This window comes from Bubalus kerabau, chromosome 1 (genome assembly GCF_029407905.1).
Source record: "Bubalus kerabau isolate K-KA32 ecotype Philippines breed swamp buffalo chromosome 1, PCC_UOA_SB_1v2, whole genome shotgun sequence".
NCBI lineage: Eukaryota > Metazoa > Chordata > Mammalia > Artiodactyla > Bovidae > Bubalus > Bubalus kerabau.
Genome location: NC_073624.1, coordinates 89,877,325 through 89,897,348, shown reverse-complemented (window position 1 = coordinate 89,897,348; position 20,024 = coordinate 89,877,325). Strand labels below are relative to the sequence as shown.

The following is a 20,024-nucleotide window of genomic DNA, read 5'->3' as shown; positions in this document are numbered from 1 at the left end:
TTTAAAAAAAATTTTATTATGAAACTTTTCATAGAAAACTCTGTACCAAATCATCTAGTTTTCATAGGCCATACCTTTTTTGTCATGTTTAGTTCCACTTTTTTCCCACCTGAGTAATTATAAAGCAAATCCTGGACATGATATTTCATCTTTTAAGGCTGCTTCATACATAATCACAATACTATTATTTTGCCAAGTAAATTCATAACAATTCATTAATGTCATTTTAATATATGAGGATATCAAGATTTTTATTTTATTTTTTTTAGCTTTTCTTTTTTGTTATGAAGCAGTACCTAGTCAGACTGAATTGATTGCTGATTGCATGGCTGAGTAGAATTTATGAAAAGTATTAGATGATATTCTTTCACATACACAATGAATTCGAAGTATGAGAGTGTTGTTTTCCTTAGGTGATGTGTACTATGGGTAAATCTTAATGAAGTTTGGAGATTTGATGCCAGTTACTGTTAATGTAGTAACTGTACATGTTGAGAGTTGGAGGGGAGGTTTGCTGTGGTGTTTTGTCTGCTTTATTCATATTCCATCATTAATTCCATCCTTCCACCAGACTAATTTCTGACTTCGCTTAATCTGTTACCTTCTCCCTCCTCAAGCAGAGGATTCCAAAATTTGGTGAGAATAAAAAATTTAGAAATTAGTCTTTTCCCTTAAACAGAGATTTGGGAATTGGTAATTGAAACTATACGTATATTTTTTATATTAGAAACTCAGTTTACATGAAGTTTTCTATAAGCTACATTTTCCTCAGTATTTATATCATGTTTAATAGGTATGAAGAGGCTGAAAAAGACTGCACACAAGCTGTCTTGTTAGATGGCTCGTATTCTAAAGCTTTTGCCAGAAGAGGAACTGCAAGAACATTTTTGGGAAAGCTAAGTGAGGCCAAACAAGGTAAGACTATTTTTATAACAACTGGCTCTCACTCTCCCTGTTGACACTCTCAAGTTATAGTAGCAGACATTTTCGTAGCCTTTCCACAGTTTGAGGACACAGAACTTGGAGAAGTACATTTTCTTTCACGGTTTAGGTTTGCAAGTTTGGAGAAATTCAGCTTCTATAGTGGGCCTGGTTATCTTCTAATAGCAGTACAGTCTGGCCAATTGTCAATCAAAATTAATGAAAAATTTGAATTATAGGTGAGAAGGAAAAAAGCAGGAAAAAGGCAAGAAGGAAAAGAAAGAGAGTCAACAATCAGGAGATAGAGGATAATTTGAGATCTGTAATGATGTCTTCCTTTTTTCCTTACTTGCTGATGATTATTTTTTTTCACAATCTGTCTTTTTAGTATTTATTCTTAGTCATTTTGAAGAACCAGCTTATTTCTCTCGTGTATATTTTCTGTTTTCTTTATTTCTGCTCTTTATTTCCTTCCTTCAGCAGTCTTTTGGCTTAATTTGTCAGTTTTCTAACTTCTTGATGCATCAGTAGTTACATAGTTGATTTTCAGCCTTTGTTTTGTGACATGTTCATTTAAATCTGGCCCTTTAAAGTCTGGCTTCAGCTGTAGCCCATGCATTTTTTTTTATTATGGTAAAATATACATAACACAGAATTTACTGTTTAAGCCATTTTTAAGTGTACAATTCAATGCATTGAGTACATTCACCTTTTGTGCAAACATCACCATTGTACATCTCCAGAACATTTTCATCATTCCATTTTGAATACTCTGTCATTTGACGGTAATTCTCTATTGCCCCTTCGCTCCAGCTCCTGGTAACCAGCATTCTATTTTCTGAATTTGACTGTTCCAGGTACCTCATATGAGTAAAGAAGCATAAAATAGTTATCCTTTTATATCTGGCTTACTTCACTTAGTGTGTCTCCAAGACTCATCCATATTGTAGCATATATCAGAATTGGATTCCTTTTTAAGTCTGAATAATATTCCATGATCTGGAATTCTCTTAGATTCTCTCTTACATTTGGTGAGTTACCCCATCATTTGTTATCAGTGTGAGCTTTGATAAGCAGATGACCTCTAGCCCTCAGGCCTCGGTTCTGTCACTATGAAGTGAAATTGTAGTGAAGCCTACCTGAGAATTGATACAAAGCAAAGAGAAAAGCACTCAATAAGCGTTAGTTCTTATTATTGCTCACCAGTTTCCTAGCATCCCGAGTAAAGCTTCTTGAGATACAGGTATGGGGTTATTAACTAAATATATGATTTCTTGAACTCCATAAGGTATTTGCAGTAATTTATTATGTTTCTTAAAAATTTGTTTTAGATTTTGAAACTGTTTTACTTTTGGAGCCTGGAAATAAACAGGCAGTAACCGAACTTTCCAAAATTAAAAAAGTAAGTGTTCTTCTTTCCACCAAAATATTGTCCTATCTTCTGAAGCATAAATACCTTTATTTGTTGTGTGATTAACTTGAGAATATTTTGATAGTCATAATTACAAATTTATTTTTAAGGAATTAATTGAGAAAGGACACTGGGATGATGTCTTTCTTGATTCTACTCAAAGGCAAAATGTGATAAAACCCATTGATAATCCGCCTCATCTTGGGTCAACTGTAAGTAAACCTCAATTTTTCTCCTTGCTACTTAAATATCACTGGTATAATAAATTTAGTTGAAACAAGCTGTTGAATTAGTAGGTCTCTTAAAAGATATGTTGAGATCTTTTCCTAGAACCAGTTTTAGAATCTTAAAAAAATACGTCTTAGGAATATTGGCATAAGAAAATTGGAGAAAATGGAACTGTTTTAAGTTCTGGCATAACTTTTTAAAGTGTCCTTTAATTTAACACTAAATATTTCTTCATATTTTCTGATTAAAAAGGAATTTGAAGCAGTTGTGCATTTTGTAATTAAACGGCTTTTATTTCTTTTACTGTTCTTATTTGAGATTGGGATTTTATTACAGTATAGTCTTGCAGTTTCTGTGGGGTTAGATCTAAAATGAACACTTAGGCAAAAATCTAGTACAGGCATACCTCATTTTATTGCACTTTGCGGATACTGCACTTTTTACAGATTGAAGATTTGTGGCAACCTTTTGCTGTGCAAGTCTGTTGGCACCATTTTCCTAATAGTATTTTCTTTACTTTCTGTCTTTGTGTCACATTTTGGTAATTCTCTCAATATTTCAAACTTTTTTGTTAATATCATATTTGTTATTGTGCTCTGTGATCAGTGATCTTTGTTACTGTTATGAAAAGACTTTGAGGATGAAGGCTAAGATTTTTTGTAATAAAAAAATTTTAAGTTATATACATTGTTTTTTAAAGACATGGTGCTATTTCACACTTAAAAGAGTATGGTATAGTGTAAACATAACTTTTATTATGCATTGAGAAACCAAAAGCTTTAGGTGACTTGCTTTATATTGAAATATTCACTTTATGTGATAGTTTGTAACTGAACCTGCAGTATCTCTAAGGTATACCTGTATAGGCAAAATTATTCTTAAGAATATATGCTGTATATTGTTTTTAGTATACCATACTGTTTTTTATTAAGTCTAACAAAGCCAGTTTTTCCTGCAGTATTGGAACGGAAAGAGTAGATGGTAAAATTCAGTGATTTGCCTTGTGTTGGACTTTTAAAATTGAATCATTTAAGGCATGTATTATTATATATATGTGTGTTAGTCTCTCAGTCGTGTCTGACTCTTTGTGACCCTATGGACTGTAGCCTGCTAGGCTTCTCTGTCCATGGGATTTTCCAGGCAAGAATACTGGAGTGGGTTGCCATTTCCTTCTCCAGGGGATCTTCCTGATTCAGGGATTGAACATGCATCTCTTATGTCTCCTGCATTGGCAGGCAGGTTCTTTGCCACTAGCGCCACCTGGGGATTCATATATATGTGTATATGAATTTATATATATACATATAAATTTGACTGGTAATTTCTGATGTTTTCTTAGTATTATATATGGAAATTATGAAAGATAAAATACATATAAAAAAGTACCCAGGACAAATTAAAATTTAAAGGATAAAGTGAACACCTGTGAAACCACCAACTGGGTCAAAAAATTGAAAACATATCAGCCTCCAGAAACTTCCCTGTGTGTTCTTCACTGATCATGATTCCCTCCCTGCCCCTTGGAAGTAACTGTTAATGCATGGATGATGCTTTGAAAGAAATGCTGATTTTACATTGAAGTTAGGGCAGATATTTTTATCCTCCTTTTACTAAGGAAGAAGGCGAGGCAAAGAAAGTGTTTCGCCAAGTTCTTATTTCAAGTAACAGAGGAATTCTTTAATACATTTCCTGGGTTCTTATTTTGACTTTATTCTTGAATTTTCTGAGATAATATTTCATGTGCCAGGCATAAATCTAGTTGCTTTTATATATTACGTTATTGTCACACATCATATTTATTACCTATTATTCTATTTTTTACAGTAAAGGTGATTAAATGTTTAATTCAATGTGATTTATACTTTTACATCTCTGTAAAATTTTGTCACAAAAATTAATTCCAAAGTTTTAAAAAAATAAGCCTTTGTCACAGTTTGCTTGTCCATAATTATAAAAACACTGCCACGTGGTAAGTCAAATATCTGTATGGAAGAATGTTCTGTGGCCAGTGTATCCTAAACAGCTTTTATAAACCTGTTGAGTTCTGTCCTCCCTCAGGTTGTAAATCAATTATGTTAGTAATTGTGAAAATACAACATGAATTTTAATCTTTTGTGGCTGGATCTCAAAACAGAATACCTCCATGAATTGAGAGATCTGGGGTTAACCATTTTGTAACTGATGCAACACAAGCAAAATCATTATCTTAGTAGGAAGGGGAAAATTTGCTCTTTATTTTTGTAATAGGTCTCCGTTTTAAAATCTGGGCATTATTTTAAAAATAGTATGGCAGTTTGGTATGATGCTTTTGGTTTGATTTGAGTCCCACCTGATAAAGGCTTCCTAGGTGGCAGTAGTGGTAAAAAAAAAAAACCCCACCAAAGAACCCTCTTGCCAGTTCAGGAGACATAGGTTCGATTCCTGGATCGGAAGATCCCTTGGAGAAGGAAATGGCAACCCACTCCTGTATTCTTGCCTGGAGAATCCCATGGACAGAGGAGCCTGGCAGGCTATAGTTCATAGGGTTGCAGAGTCAGATACAACTGAAGCAACTTAGGCAGGCAGACCACTTCATAAGCTTTAAAATCTTAGGCAGGTATGATCCCTATGTGACTTTTTCTGCTTAAGCTGAAAATTACTCATAGGTTAGTTGAGATCAAAGGAAATGATGTCCAGGAATGCTAAGGCAGTTTCGGGTGAAAGAAATGTTAATCTCCTTTCAGTCCTTTGTGTGGCCTTTGTGTGAGGCCACCTGAACACTGAGGACAGTGGTCAGGAAAGGGGTTACTTTATTCAAGCGAGAGGTTCAACCACGGAGTTCTGTGCTTAAGAGCTGCAGGTTTGACTACTTTTGGCATGTCTTCTCTAGAGAGACTGTAGGTGAGCAGTAATCTAGACCTGCTGGGCCTGGAGTTCCTAGATAGGAAATGAGTTAGTTTCCACTAATTTATTTTCTATTATTTTATTTTCATTTTCCTGTTTTCCCATATGAAAATTTCACCTTTCTACTTGGTCTTTCTTCTCTTTCTGTTTATTTTCATTTCTGTTTTCTTTTTCTTGAAATGGTCATAAAGCTAAAGAATGGTCATAAAGCTAAAGAAAATGTTATGTTTCTAAATCTTAATTGAAAAAGAGATGAATTCGGGAATTCCCTGGTGGTCCAGTGGTTAGAACTCTGTTTTCACTGTCAACTGCAGGGGCTCAGCCCTGGTTGGGGCACTGAGATCCCACAGGCTGTGAGATGTGGCCAGAAAATAAAAAGAATTTATGCTTTTATGTTTCCTTATATCTTTCAGCTATAGTGGTATCTTTTATGTTTTTCTCCTTTTACCAGTATACTGTTATCCCCTCATCCCTCCCAGCCATCATCAGTAACATTGAGCAGCTCTCAGGAACCAGTGGTCTACCCTTAAACAGATCATCTGTTAGGAAATTCATTAACTTGGGTCAGTTTAAACATTGTCATTGACAGAATTTAGGTTTTGTTTTTTGTTTTTTGCCTCATGGTGTGACATGCAGGATGTTAGTTCCCTGACCAGGGATTGAACCTGTGTCCCCTGCAGTGGAAGTGTACAGTCTTAACCACTGGACTGCCAGGGAAGTCCCCAGGATTTGGTTTTAAATGGGACTGCATCAGTATAATTCAGTAGTTGTAGTCTATTTTTTTATAGTCTGTTCTTTAACACTATTTTTTAACATTAACACGTCCATTCTTGGTCAATATTTTGATAGAAAGCTTACTGGTTTTGATAGTTCTCAGCAAAGCAGAGGCCTTAGATTAACATGACTATCCTTTAGAACTGCTGGAACTGCTAACAGGATTCTGTTAACAAATTTATAATAGCTTCTTTATTTATGTGTATTCATCCGTAACACTCAGTTGTTACCATTAGGTCGTTTCTTAGTTATGCTAGTGTGATGTCTGGTTTTAACACTGAGTTTAGTATAAAAGGTTTTTATATTTCAACTTTTTAATTTAAAATTCAGTCGTATAGTTGGGATGAAAACAATATACTGAAAGTTTTTTTTTAAAAATTAAAGTATTACATGTAAGCTGAGAAAGAAATTGAAAATGTTTAACATCTGTTATGATTAAAATAAATAGTGAATGCTATTTATTTTAATAAATTAAAAACCATTATTATGGTCAAGTACTTACCAACTTTGTGAATATTATTTGACAAATCTTTAATTCTGGGGTGGTTTTATCCAGCTGCTACATATGAAGAAGATGCAGTTAGGTTTAAATATTAGTCTGTTTGCTGCTACATATGAAGAAGATGCAGTTAGGTTTAAATATTAGTCTGTTTCATACAGAATGCTGTTTATTGCCTGACCTTGTTCTGCTTAGCTAGCCTACAAGTACTGATGTCATTTGGCCATATTTTTTCTTGGTTTTGTTGCCTCTGGGATAAACTCAAGACTCCTTGAGATGGTACACAAATCCCTTTGTAAGCTGTCTTTAAGCAGCCTTTCCGGCTTTGTCTCACCTCTCCTCCCCTTGCACCAGCCGTGGTGGACGCCTCACCTTCCCACTGGCCACGCTGTACCCTATCACGCCGCCAGTCCTGTGTGCTTTTTCTGTGCAGCTTTTTCTGACATCCCTGATGTCAATTTTTATCTTCCTTCCTCTGTTCTTTGGGCACCCTGTACTTCACCTTTTATAGTGCCTTCTAATTATTTTTACATGCACCGTCTTTCCCCCATTTAGACATGCATATGGTATGTGCCGTGATGCTTTTTGTTCTTTGCATTCTCAGAGGGTATGACTCCAGATTGAATTTACTTACAGCTGGAATATTGGCTGAAAGAACATTGTAACCTTTTAATTTGTGACCCTAAAATAAGAAACCTTTGTTTATTGATGTAAAGAATTGATTTTATTGTTTTAGAAGCCACTCAAGAAGGTTATTATTGAAGAAACTGGTAATTTGATACAGACTGTTGATGTGTCAGATAGCACTGCTACCGTGGCTACTCCAGAGTGTAATCCTGTTACCCTGGCAAGTGTAACAGCGACCACAGGCACGACAAGTAAGAACTCGAGCCAAGATGATCTTTTGCCCACAAGTGGTGTCCCAAAAGCCAAAGTATTGAAAATAGAAGAAATCAGTGATACTTCAGCTCTTCAGTGAGTAGAAATACTCTTATTTGATAATCATCTGAATGGTAATAATTCCCCTGGAAAATTGACAGTACTGATAAGACTTCTGGTTGTATTCTTCCTCATAACCTTTTGAACTATCCAACTTTAGATTCTGTTCTTTTTTATTCTTTTTACTTAAATGTAAGAGAGGTTTTGCTGAACGAATTATCATTATTCCTTTACCATAGTGAGGAATTTAGAAATAATAACAGTACCTTGAACAAATTGATTTCATCTATTTTCTTTTCTAGAACTTAAGTAAATATGTTTCACTTGGTAATTCAGCAAAAATTTTTAATTTTTTGAAGGGAAGCTTCATAAACAATGTAGAATTTAGGCATTGTCATTATTCTAGCCTTTGATATTTATGATTATTTTTAGGCTCTTTAAATTTTGTTCAGAATTTTTTAAAAAGTCATGTATTTTTTTAATCATGAGAATATAAAAGACATAGATTAATAGTTTACTTTGGGGTATTAAAATTTTATTATATATTCTTGCGTTGCTACTCAACAGTCCTATTAAAAACTTTTTTTTAAACTTTGAATTCTAGTAGTTCTATTTAGAGTGATAGTATAGATTGTAGGAAAACTTTTAAGTAGGCAGACTTTTTTTTAAAGGAGGAAGCATTTCTTTCTTTTTGAAATCTTTCTTTAAACTGTGATAATTCAGATAGTTCAGAGTGAAAGGTTGAGTTGTGAGTATATGTGATATAATAATGCAGTATGAGTTTCCCTGGTGGCTCAGACGGAAAAGAATCTACCTGCAATGTGGGAGACCCAGGTTCGATCCCTTGGTTGGGAAGATCCCCTGGAGAAGGGAATGGCAACTCACTCCAGTCTTCTTGTCTGGAGAATTCCATGGCCAGAGGACCCTGGTGGAATACAGTCCATGGGTTTGCAAAGAGTCAGACACAACTGAGCACTAACACTGTTACTACTAATGCAGTGTATGGAAATAGTTTGTCAAAAGGTGGCAAGGCTGTTAGCCCAGCTAAAGAGAATAGGCAGTACATAGTCAGTGCACGAAAGTTTGTAGAAGTATAATGTCTTGCCAAAATTATACATATATTATCAGCTGAAAGAATTTACTACTGGTAGAATATAAATAGATAACACTATTAATAAAGTCAGAAATTTTAGAATCTCTATTGATGTTTCTGTATATAAACTTTGACTGTTTGTGTTTCTTTTCTGATTATTTGATGCCTCTGAAATATTTCAGCTCTCATGTCAATTTGAAAAAGGATGTATGTCAGTCTTTCAGCGAGAAAATTCCTACAGAGGTAGACAAAGCACCTGCTCAGTTTATCAGGACTGTTCTTCCTCCAGTTCCTGCAAACTCATTTCAGCTTGAATCTGATTTCAGACAACTGAAAAGTTTTCCAGATATGTTGTATCAGTACTTGAAGGTAAGAGGTAGGAAGCTAGTAGTTCTCTTGTAAGTTAGAGGTCAAAGAACTTCTTTTGTCGCCGTATAATAATAGGGTTGTATTTGCTTTGTGAACAGTATGATTCTGCGCTTCCCTGATAGCTCAGTTGGTAAAGAATCTGCCTGCATTGCAGGAAACCCCGATTTGATTCCTGGGTCGGGAAGATCCGTTGGAGAAGGGATAGGCTACCCACTCCAGTATTCTTGGGCTTCCTTGGTGGCTCAGCTGGTAAAGAATCTGCCTGCAATGTGGGAGACCTTGGTTCGATCCCTGGGTTGGGAAGATCCCCTGGAGAAGGGAAAGGCTACCCACTCCAGCATTCTGAGTGACTTTCACTTTCGCGTCTCTTTCACGGTGTGATTGTAGAAAATGCTCTTACCCCTTGCCTAATAAATACATCATCCTGATTAGGCATATACATCATCCTGATCAGGCCATTTTAAGTATTTGCAACCAGGGAACCTTTGGAAATAGGTTCTGTGTTAAATTCTGTTTTGTAACAGAAACAATCTAATTTCATACATCAGGACTTAAACTTAATTCTTCATTCTTTAAGATGAGGAAAGAAACTAAAATACAGTGAGTGCCTTCTGTGTGCCAAACTATGCTTACAATATTTAGGTAATCATTCTCCTGAAAATGAACTTTTATTTGCTCAAGGAAAAGAGTCAAATCATATGAAATTCACCAAATAATGGATTTTTTTAGCACTTTTTCAAGTGTAATTACTGTAATAATTTCTTATAATTGTGTGGTATGTAATATTTCAAAATATATTATCTCATGTAGATCTATTTTTTAAACTCTCTTTTTATTGCTCCTTGAGCTCTCTTGTTTCCTATTTCTCTTGGGTGATATACGTCTCTCCATGAGATTTTTCTGTGAATTGAGCAGAGTGAGTATCTTACAGTCCCTCTAACTTTCTGTCATAGTTACATTTCAGTGTGATTCCCCATTATTATTCATTAAATACTTATACATAGTACTTATTCTTTACTATGTTGATCTAAGCAATTATTATATAAATAATTTGTGATTGGGAATATTGCCATAATTTTCTAACTCCTTATTGTTTTTCCCAAGCAAATTGAACCATCCTTGTATCCCAAGTTGTTTCAGAAAAATCTAGATCCAGATGTATTCAACCAAATCATTAAAATTCTGCATGACTTTTACATTGAGTAAGTAAATTTAGTTATACTTTCCTACTGTAATGCTCAGCTACTTTTAGTTATTTGGAAAATTCATCCTTTTTGGTATCATACTGCTACCCTTTATTTTGCAGAATTAGCTATATTGTCAAGTTTACTGTTGCAGTAGTGTAAAGAAATACAAGTATAAACATGAAAAGGGAAATGATTAGGAGAAAAAAGGACTTACAGATTTTTTTAGAGACAGGTGGAGTATAGAAGTGACAAGTATTATAGCAGATTAATAATGTCTCTTCTATGCCTCACATTTAAGAATATTAGTTTCTTCAGTTGACTTGATAAGCTCTTCATTTGGGCACTTAAAATATAGACAGTGTGCAGGAACAAAAGATAAATGAAGACTTTATTTATATATAATTAGAAATATTATTTTAGTAAGCAGAACTAAATGAGCTGCTTTTAATTGATCATTTGCTTTTTATTTGGACTTCAGGAAAGAAAAGCCATCACTCATCTTTGAAATCTTACAAAGACTTTCTGAACTAAGAAGGTTTGATATGGCAGTGATGTTTATGTCAGAATCTGAGAAGAAAAGTGAGTTCTATAGAAAAAGCTTTTTCTTTACTCTTTATTCTTGTGTGTTCCTTTATTTAACAAATGATAGAAAATATTTATTGCATGTCAGTTATGTACAAAGTGTGTGCAATTTAATTGCAGTTTAATTAAATTGAGTTATAGTTAAATTAGGTAAAATTTTTCAGTCTGAAAACAACATTGTGAGGTGTAGGTATGATTATCATTTTGCTCTTACAAAAGGGGAAACTGAGGCATATATAGGTAAGGAACTTGATTGAGGTTCCACAGCTAGGAAGCCAGACCCAGGATTTAAACCAAGGTGGTCTGAACTCTTCTACTTGAAAATATAGTATCAGTGTAATGGTTGAGCTTCTGGCATGGTGGAACATGTACAGGGTCCCTGCCATAGGAGCATGCAGTGGGATGTGGGTATGTAGGTGGTCGCAACCATTTTTTTTTGGCTAATATCTTTGAATTTGTTTGATTTAAGCTGAATTCTCAAAAAACTACTGGAGTCAGATGAAGGGAGTGAGGATGTGTAGAGGTTTTGAGGCAGGAGAGGGCAAATTGAACTCAGAAAATTAAAAGGAGTGCATTGTGGCTGAATTGTAGAGTTAGAGGGTAAAGAGAGGCAGGTGATGAACTTGAATTATATCCCTTATTTATTTCTACATCTCAGTCTTTGGCATAAAGTGTCAGTTTTGGGGAACCCTAATTTAAGTAAAATCAAACTATGGAGACACTTCAGTTACAGTTGTCCCTTGAACAGTGTGGGAGTTAGGGGAACGAGCCCTCCACGCAGTTGAAAATCCACATACAATTTTACATCCAGTCCACAGCATCTGAGATTCTTCATCCAGATTCAGTCAACTCTGGATCATGTAGTACTATAGTATTTACTACTGAAAAATACCCATCTGTAAGTGGATCTGTGCAGTTCAAACTCATGTTGTTCAAGGGTCAATGGTACTCAAGAGTTTTAAGCTATAGTCTAGTTTTAGAAAGAGAAAAATCATTAGAATGCACCTCCTGGACTAAACACATTTGAGCTCCTTTTCTATCTCTTCTTTATGTTTGTAGCAGTGACGTTGAGTCTGAATCACTAAAGAAAATACTCTCTATGTTGTATTTAAGGAAGTGGACCTAGTTTAGAGAGATTCTTAATAAACTTAAACCAAAAGAATTCTCTGCTTAATCTTTAGTTAAGCAGAAACAGTCCCTGAAATTCCCTGAAGGTATTAGTTTGTTATTACTATTCTGACTTCATTTTCTATCACTGTTTAAAGTCATTCTGCCTACCTCACTGACTGTGTTTTTTAATATACCAAGTTGCCAGGCTTCTTGTAGCCTCAGGGTCTTTGTGTTTGCTGTTTCCCTCAGCCAGGACTATCCTTCCCTGCCTCTTCTTCATTTCATTCAGTTTCCACCTAATAGGCACTGCCTCAGAGTCACCTTTCCTCGCAGGCCTGCTCAAAATAACTGCCCGCCTCCCCTTCCTCCTCACTGTCTGTCATCTTACCTGGCTTTGTTTTCTTCATAAGACAGAACTACAGTAGTGGACAGTATTTTAAGTATGTATTATTTCTCTATCCCTAATAGAATGAAAGCTCCATGACAGCAGGAACTTTTATCTACCTTGTTCTCTAGGTCTCAGGGTATTAGAATAGGGCTTAGTACATAAAAACCTTAGCATGAGTGCTTGACTGAATGGATTTCTTGTCACTATGATGTGGTTACTTGAAGTGTACTCAAAGAATGTGAGTTGGTCTTCCAAACTGGCCTACCAACAGTACTGTCTTGGTTGGATCACCACTCTCTGCTAGGTTAAACATGGAAGCATTTAGAGTAGTTTCTAGCATGTAACTAAATATTCAATAAATAGTAGCTATTGTTGTCTTTTATTATCATTGTTATTAGTAACAACTGTTAGCTAGTTTTAATGTTGAGGGATATAGTATGAACTCTATAGTAGTGTTTTCCAAAATGTTAACTGTGGACAGTTCACCTGTATGAAAAATAAAGATTTTATATGACTCATAAGGAAATCTTATTTTTAACTTTTAATTGTTATATATTTTATTATATATTTTAAAAATATATAGCTTACCTATCAAACATGATTTTTGTGGATATTACTGCTAATTTTCTATTTATAGTAGTGATAAAAAATTTTATTTTAAAATAAAATGATTTCAGTTTGAAAAACAGTTAATTGGAATATTAAGTAAATAAAAGTATACTTGTTATATGGGGCAAAAATCTTTAAGGTAGTACAGAATGAATTATGTTTAATCTGCAAAGTTCATGTCATTAAGGATATAGGGAAAATTGTTTATTGCTAAAGCAAAATATTCTGGCAAGAAGCATCATTGGGTTGCTGTATAATTTTCTGTTCTCAGGTTGGTTCTTTAAATATCTGAATTAGAATTTACAAATAACCCTAATGATTGCTTTAAAATGTAAAAAGTATTTAACAGACTTGATTATTCCTTTTAATTTTTGCTTTACTTTTTAAAAATGGAGATTAAAATGAAATTTTTTTCTTTTTCAGTTACATGTGTGTTATTCAATCACATAGACAAATCAGGATTGAATGATAACTCTGTTGAAGAACTCAAGAAAAGATATGGTGGTTGATTTCCATTTTTGCTGAAATTATTGCCTCTTTAAATTTCATATGTAAATTTTTTTCTACTGAAATTAAATGTTTTGCTTTTTAAGAAAATTAAATCATACAGAAAAAGGACTGTTTTTGGACATAAGCTAATTAACTGTAAAGTGAATTGTGATTAGTGAGAAATATACTTAAGTGAACTATTTATAAGTTTTTTCTGAAAATAAAAATATAAATAATGAGGTATACTTGTAAAGATCAGTATTTTATTTTGTAAGTCACTTTAAATGTTTAGATGTATTCTTCAGTGCCTCATGTTACATTATTTGTATATTTTTATGAGTTTTTGTAACCACATGATAAGGTTGCTTCATAAGCATATAATAAAATTATATTTATATATAGAGAATTAGGTAGATAATCATGTTGTTTCATTATAAAATGGTTTCATATCATTGTGCCAGTTCACTAACATTAAATTGCTTAGTTGCAGGATGTGTATTTTTAGTATTTATTTTGAAGGAAGACTTTATTATTTAGACTTTTTAAAAGATTACTTGGAGAGTCACAGCTTCCTTAAATTTTAATGCTACAGTTTTTTTCCATATAATATCCATGTTATATGTCAAATATAAGACAGATCGTCTAAAGCAAGGTGGAAACGTTTAAACACTTGGAATTTTCAGGTAGTAATTAGCGTATAGCTTGTGTGTAAATGGTTCATGCGAGTGTGGTGACTGTGAACTTTTGCAATCTGGGCTAATGTTCTGTTTACCCTTGTTCTGCATGGTACCTGGCCCAGTCCTTTGCATAAAGCTAGGTGCTCACTTGATATTTATGAAATTTAATGGAACGGAGGGCAAGAATCAATTTTAGTAAATATTCAGACTAGCAACCTAGCAAATTTTGGGCATCCTGTAAATATTGCTAAAATCAAATTAATTTTAGAGACCTCTGGTCACCATCCTATAGCTGTTGTTAGCATCAACAAGACAGTCAAATTTAAGACTTTATTTTTGTTGCACCATACATATTTTATGCTTGTAATTGCTTGAGGAATGATCAATCTGTTTAAAAAAGATAATTTCCCCAGTTCATGGTATAACTTATTAAGATGATCATAAGTTGTATAGCCCAATGTTTTACAACATACTTGGAGTTTATATATGTTGCTAAATGTATAGTTTTGCTATGATATATAAATAGGCAATGAAGTTTAGCCATAAAGTATAGCTTATTACATAAGTTTATACATAAGCTATGTAATGAATTTTAAATGACTTGAATTTTTCTTAAGTCATTAATAAGAAAGTGATTTTGCTGAGATTTGCCTGCAGGAGGGTGTTTGCGAGGCTTGGCTGTGGGGAGATGGTTGAGGGAGTGGGAGTCAGATTATGAAGGGCCTTTCATGAAGTGACAAAATAAGCCAGTTTTCTGAAAGTGATGAGGAGCTAGTGAAGGGTTTTAAGCAAGGGAGTGACATGTGTTTTGATTTTTAAGATGATTCTGGTAGCAGTGATGAGGGCTGGATTGCAGTGATGGTGTGGCTGGAAACAGACCAATTAGAGGAATATAGGAGATGAATACCATTTGAACTAATAATAGTGGATAACATGAAGTACTTATTTGCCTGACATTAGGGGTTTTATGTCATTTTTTTTTTTTTTTTTTCCATTTAAATCCTCAGCAGCCTTAGGAGATAAGTTCTGTTATCTCTGATTTACAGATTGAGTGAATTGAGGCATATATAGGTGTGTGACTTGCTCATGGTTACTTGGTAATAGGTGGTCTTTACCCAGAGGTTTCTTGCCTAGCTGTCATTCTATACTGGCTGGCGCACAGGAATGGAAGACAGGATGAGTTTAAGGTTTATTAAGGAGGGGGGATCCACAGGGATTGGTGGTATTCATTCACTTCCATTCAAACATTCCCTGAGAATCCATTGTGCTGGAAGGTAACTAAGTGCTGGGTGAGACACAGGCACAGTTTCTGCCCTCCGGTAACTCGGTGTAGCTGGGGAGTTAGATAAACTAGCGTTTATGGTATAGTGTCATGAGTGCTCTGAAACAGTTTGGACAGGGCACTGGGGGAGCATGGAGGGTGCAGCTCTGAATCAGATTGGGTGAAACAGGGTAGGAGGAGGCAGCGTTTTATATGAGACTTGAGCTATGGGAACAATGGTCCAGGTGCATGATGGGAGGGAGAGGGTCCTGGCAGAGGGATCAACAGAGGTGAAGGTTATGTAACATATTAGGGCCCCTTGACTTGCCCTGGGGATCATAAGTAATTCCATATACCATCAGGGCTGATGTATGGGATAGAATTAGAATTTGATTGGCTACATTTTCCTTTCATTTGTTTCTTGTTAATTTTTCATGTATGTACATCCTGACCCCATACTAGATTTTGAAGCTGCTTTGAACGTCATGACACTGTCTTGTATGTCCTTAGTGCTAAATTTGGCTTTGTCCATGGCAGAGGCTCAGTTAACATTTATGGATAGATCAGTCTAGATTCGGAGAAGGCGATGGCAGCCCACTCCAGTACTCTTGCCTGGAAAATCCCATGGGCGGAGGAGCCTGGTGGGCTGCGGTCCATGGGGTCGCTAGGAGTCGGACATGACTGAGCGACTTCACTTTTCACTTGCATGCCTTGGAGAAGGAAATGGCAACCTACTCCAGTACTCTTGCCGGGAGAATCCCAGGGTCGGTGGAGCCTGGTGGGCTGCTGTCTATGGGATCGCACAGAGTCGGACACGACTGAAGCGACGCAGCAGCAGCAGTCTAGATTATTACCACCTTTCTTCCCAGATTAGGTTCGAGTTAGTGCATTTCTTCTCTCACTGTGGTTATTTAATGCAAGACTGTCATTAATCCTGCTCTTTGAAGCTACAGATATATCACATCTGCTAAATAGTTGGTTTTTCCTTAGTAAGATTCAGTGATGTTGACACAAACTCCACAAAGAAGCTGTCGATTTAGTTTACTACATACCATCTCCTGTTTTTTTGGGGGGAGGGTGTGTGGCTACTGACTGATTATGATAGCAGACAATTTGCTACCGCTAATCTTCACAGATGTTTTTAAAGAAATCATGTTTTCATGCTTTTACAAATCTGAAAAAAGTGGGAGGTATTCTTTCAGGAGCTTTTGCTTTTGAAAAAGAGATGAGAGAGTCAGTTGTTTTCCTGCAGTGAGTTATAAAGCAGGTGGCCTTAAAAAAGAAAGAAAAACTTCTAATTCACTGGAGAAGCACACTATTCACAACTCTTTCATAGAAATCACTTGGAAAGTAGAAAAATGAGCTATACTTGATTAAAAATCCTTGTTAACTTAATTGTTTTATTGAGCTTCTATAGGTTTAACAATTCAATTATTTCCCCTTGAAGTGTGAAGATGGATAGCTTCACTTTAACTCAGTTCTAGCATCAGCCCATCTTGCCATAAGACATTTAGCATGATGAGTGACATCTTTTATTTTCCATAGCAGTCTTTGTGGCCTTCTAATCCCAACCTGGCAGTGGTGAGGAGGCAGAATTCCTTAATCTCGCTTCTGAAAATGGCTGTTCCTGCTTGAGCACTTCAGTGCTCTGGAAACCTTCAGTAGCTGATGCTTATTGTGGAGTTAAAGCAAAAAAGGCCTCTGGGTAATTGTGTTACCCTGGGTATTGTATTTCCTAAATATTAATAATCCATATGTGCCCCACTAGATGTGACTCTTGTGGGTCCGTGGTTAACAGTGCAGAGGGCCTGCAGAGGATTTGGCATCCTTGTTCAGAGGATCCAGAGTTGGGGGCAGCTTATCTGAGAAGACTAGGCCCCTTCAGTTTGGGTTGACTTCTCTGGGAGATAGGCAGTTCTCTCGTGGCTCATGGGATCAGCGGCTGGCAGTCGGTGACTGGCGCCGTGCTGACAGGTGCGAAACCAGTGGGACCGGGGATGATGAAAGGCCCAGTAGAGGAATATGACGGATGGTTCTGGAGCTGCAGATGTGGGCAGCAGGGAAGACTGCAGGGAGGAGGTGGGGTCTGAGTGGGTCTTGAGGGCCTGGTGGGCTCTGGCCAGGTGGGGGAGGGGTGACAACATGCTAACTGCCTTGAGTAGATGATGGATAGTGAAATGACAAAACAGAAATTGCTGTGATTTAGCAATTTTCTAATGGTCAGCAGTTTTCTGATGGCACAGCAAACCCAGACCTGCTCACACAGGTGAGGTTGCAGGGAGAACACTCTAGTAGGCTTGTCATTTCACGTGTCTTCTGGAGGATCTTATATTTCATGTAATGCTCTTGCAGCATTTAAACTAGATGTTTTGAAATAATCAGCTTGAGGGGTCAGAGGAAAAAAGGGAAGATAGATGGTCATGCAGTCAACCTGGATAAAACTAAATTTAGGCCTCATTATAATCCTTCTTTTGTTTATTATCTCTTTGGGGAATAGTGTAAATGAAGAAGATAAAAGTCTGAGTTCTTGCTGTCTAGTTTAATCTACTTACCGCTTGCTTTACTGACGACATTTAAAACCATCAAAATGAACATAATTGATGATGACCTTGAGGCTGATAATGGGGGAAAATGTTTCATGAAACCAGGGACATCCCTTGGGTAGTGTGGGGCGAATGAAATCAGGATAAAATGAGCAGCTTAATAAAGGTTGAGTATAGAAATAAGAAATACTGAAACGTATGTAAAAATATCATCAGTAATAAAAGATTCTCAGCTGCTAATACACTACTGAAATACATCAAACACGCTTCCAAGCCCTGTCTGGTTGTCTTCTTGTCTTTCACTAACGAGTCTCCTGAGTTGCTTCCCGTCTCCATGTGGAGGTCTGTTTGCGCAGAGCAGAGCACAGTGCTGGATAAACGGTTCGCTGACTGGAAGGCCAGCAGAGCTGGAGAGAGTCGCTGTGTGTTGTTCACAAACACCACGCAAAAGTGATTCTGAATTAATTTGATATACAAAAGGAGAGTTTAAAAAAGAAACAACCATGCTATAGCCAGAATGGTGAAAACACACAGGGGTAGTGACTCAATCTTTTCATTAATCATGTAGCAGAATGGAACTTGCAGCACTGTTTAGAATACATCTGAAATTTTTTCTTGAAGAACCAGGGCAAGAGAGACGATTAAGAGTTTATCACAACAATGTGATGTATAGTTTTCTTGACACTTGGTTGGTCCTATGTGACCCTTGAAACTGTCCTTTGAGATATTTAGGGCAGCACTTAGGTTAAATTATTTGCTCAAAGTCATGTGAATAGTGATAGGACTCAGAACTCAATGCTGGTTCCGGAAACCTCTAGTAGGTCTTTTCACGTGGAATCCAGTAATGATAGGGACTCCACTGAGTAAACTTCTACATCACAAACCTTTGAGCATGGGCTCAGTGGGAACTAGAGAGTATTCATACCAGTGGGGTATAAACATGCAATGTATTTTCAAGAGATGGTTTGCACAGCACATTACTTGTCTCATAACAGGAAGTTAATAAATATTTGTCAAATAAGTGAATGAATGAATTCAGACACTCTAGAACTGAGCTGAAGAATCCAGATAAAGAGCCTTTTAAGTTTGGCTCAAAGCATTTGTTGAACATTAAAGACCTTTTTATCATCGATGGGGATTATTTCAGTTCCCTTTTATAGAATTGTGTTTAAAAATCTCCTACCTGCAAACATTTTTTGAATACTTAACGAGTGTGGAAAGGGAATAGGAATTTTGTCTCATGTGGAACTCTTATTGGTCCTAACAGTTCAAACAGGCTTAGTGATAATATTAGGCTCCCGTTTGTATGCACTCTGTTGTGTGCTGTGTACTGTACCAGGGCTTTGCATATATCATCTCAATCCTAAAAGCATGCCCAGAGAGATAGGGTGTCCTGTGAAGCTGGGAGTCCAGCAGAAGTTAGACTGACTTAGACACTCATGCTCTTCCTTCTACACTGCAGTCATAGCTGAACAATCTTCATGATAACACAAAAGCAGGGCCAGGGAGGGGACAGGCTGGCAGGTGGATTTCTTTGATATTACTGTCACCCACTGGATGTTCAGAAAATAGCATGTATGTGGCAGAAAGCATTCTGATGGAATCAAAATGAAAGTTTATTTTTTATTGAGGTAACTTTGGTTTATATGTAACATTATATAAGTTTCATGTGTATAACATTATATTTCTACTTCTAGATACACTATAGTGTGTGCTCACCACCAAAAGTTTAGTTTCCATCTGTCACCATTCAGTTGACCCCCTTTACCTATTTTCACACACCACAGTGTCGTATACTGACCACATCGGAAAGCCTACCTTATACCAAGCAGAGTCCCCTTTTCCAGTTTCATAAAACGGTAGGGTGTGTGGGAAGGTACCCTTCTTTCAGTACTTTAGTGCATGGGACCTGTATCTAAAATAAATATCAGACTGGACTTTGAAGAGGAAGAGATGTCATGAAAATGCAGTCAGAAAGAAGTGTACAGAAATGTCTCTTTCCTTGGGACAGGGTGGGGGGTGGTGCATGTTCTATATGTGTTTATACTCACGTGTGATTGG

General features: G+C 36.2%; 1 protein-coding gene across 2 annotated transcripts in view; it reads left to right on the top strand.

Moving 5' to 3' along the window:
* Window positions 1-13,886, top strand: part of RPAP3 (RNA polymerase II associated protein 3) — a 36,341-nt gene extending 22,455 nt beyond the window's left edge. For both annotated transcript variants that reach the window (XM_055581842.1, XM_055581846.1), the window contains exons 10-17: window positions 794-915; window positions 2,253-2,323; window positions 2,443-2,544; window positions 7,453-7,691; window positions 8,931-9,117; window positions 10,222-10,319; window positions 10,783-10,883; window positions 13,417-13,886. In XM_055581842.1, coding sequence (XP_055437817.1) covers window positions 794-915; window positions 2,253-2,323; window positions 2,443-2,544; window positions 7,453-7,691; window positions 8,931-9,117; window positions 10,222-10,319; window positions 10,783-10,883; window positions 13,417-13,502 — 1,006 coding nt within the window. In that variant the 3' untranslated portion in view covers window positions 13,503-13,886. The remainder of the gene's footprint in view (window positions 1-793; window positions 916-2,252; window positions 2,324-2,442; window positions 2,545-7,452; window positions 7,692-8,930; window positions 9,118-10,221; window positions 10,320-10,782; window positions 10,884-13,416) is intronic.
* The last annotated feature ends 6,138 nt before the right edge of the window (window positions 13,887-20,024 follow it).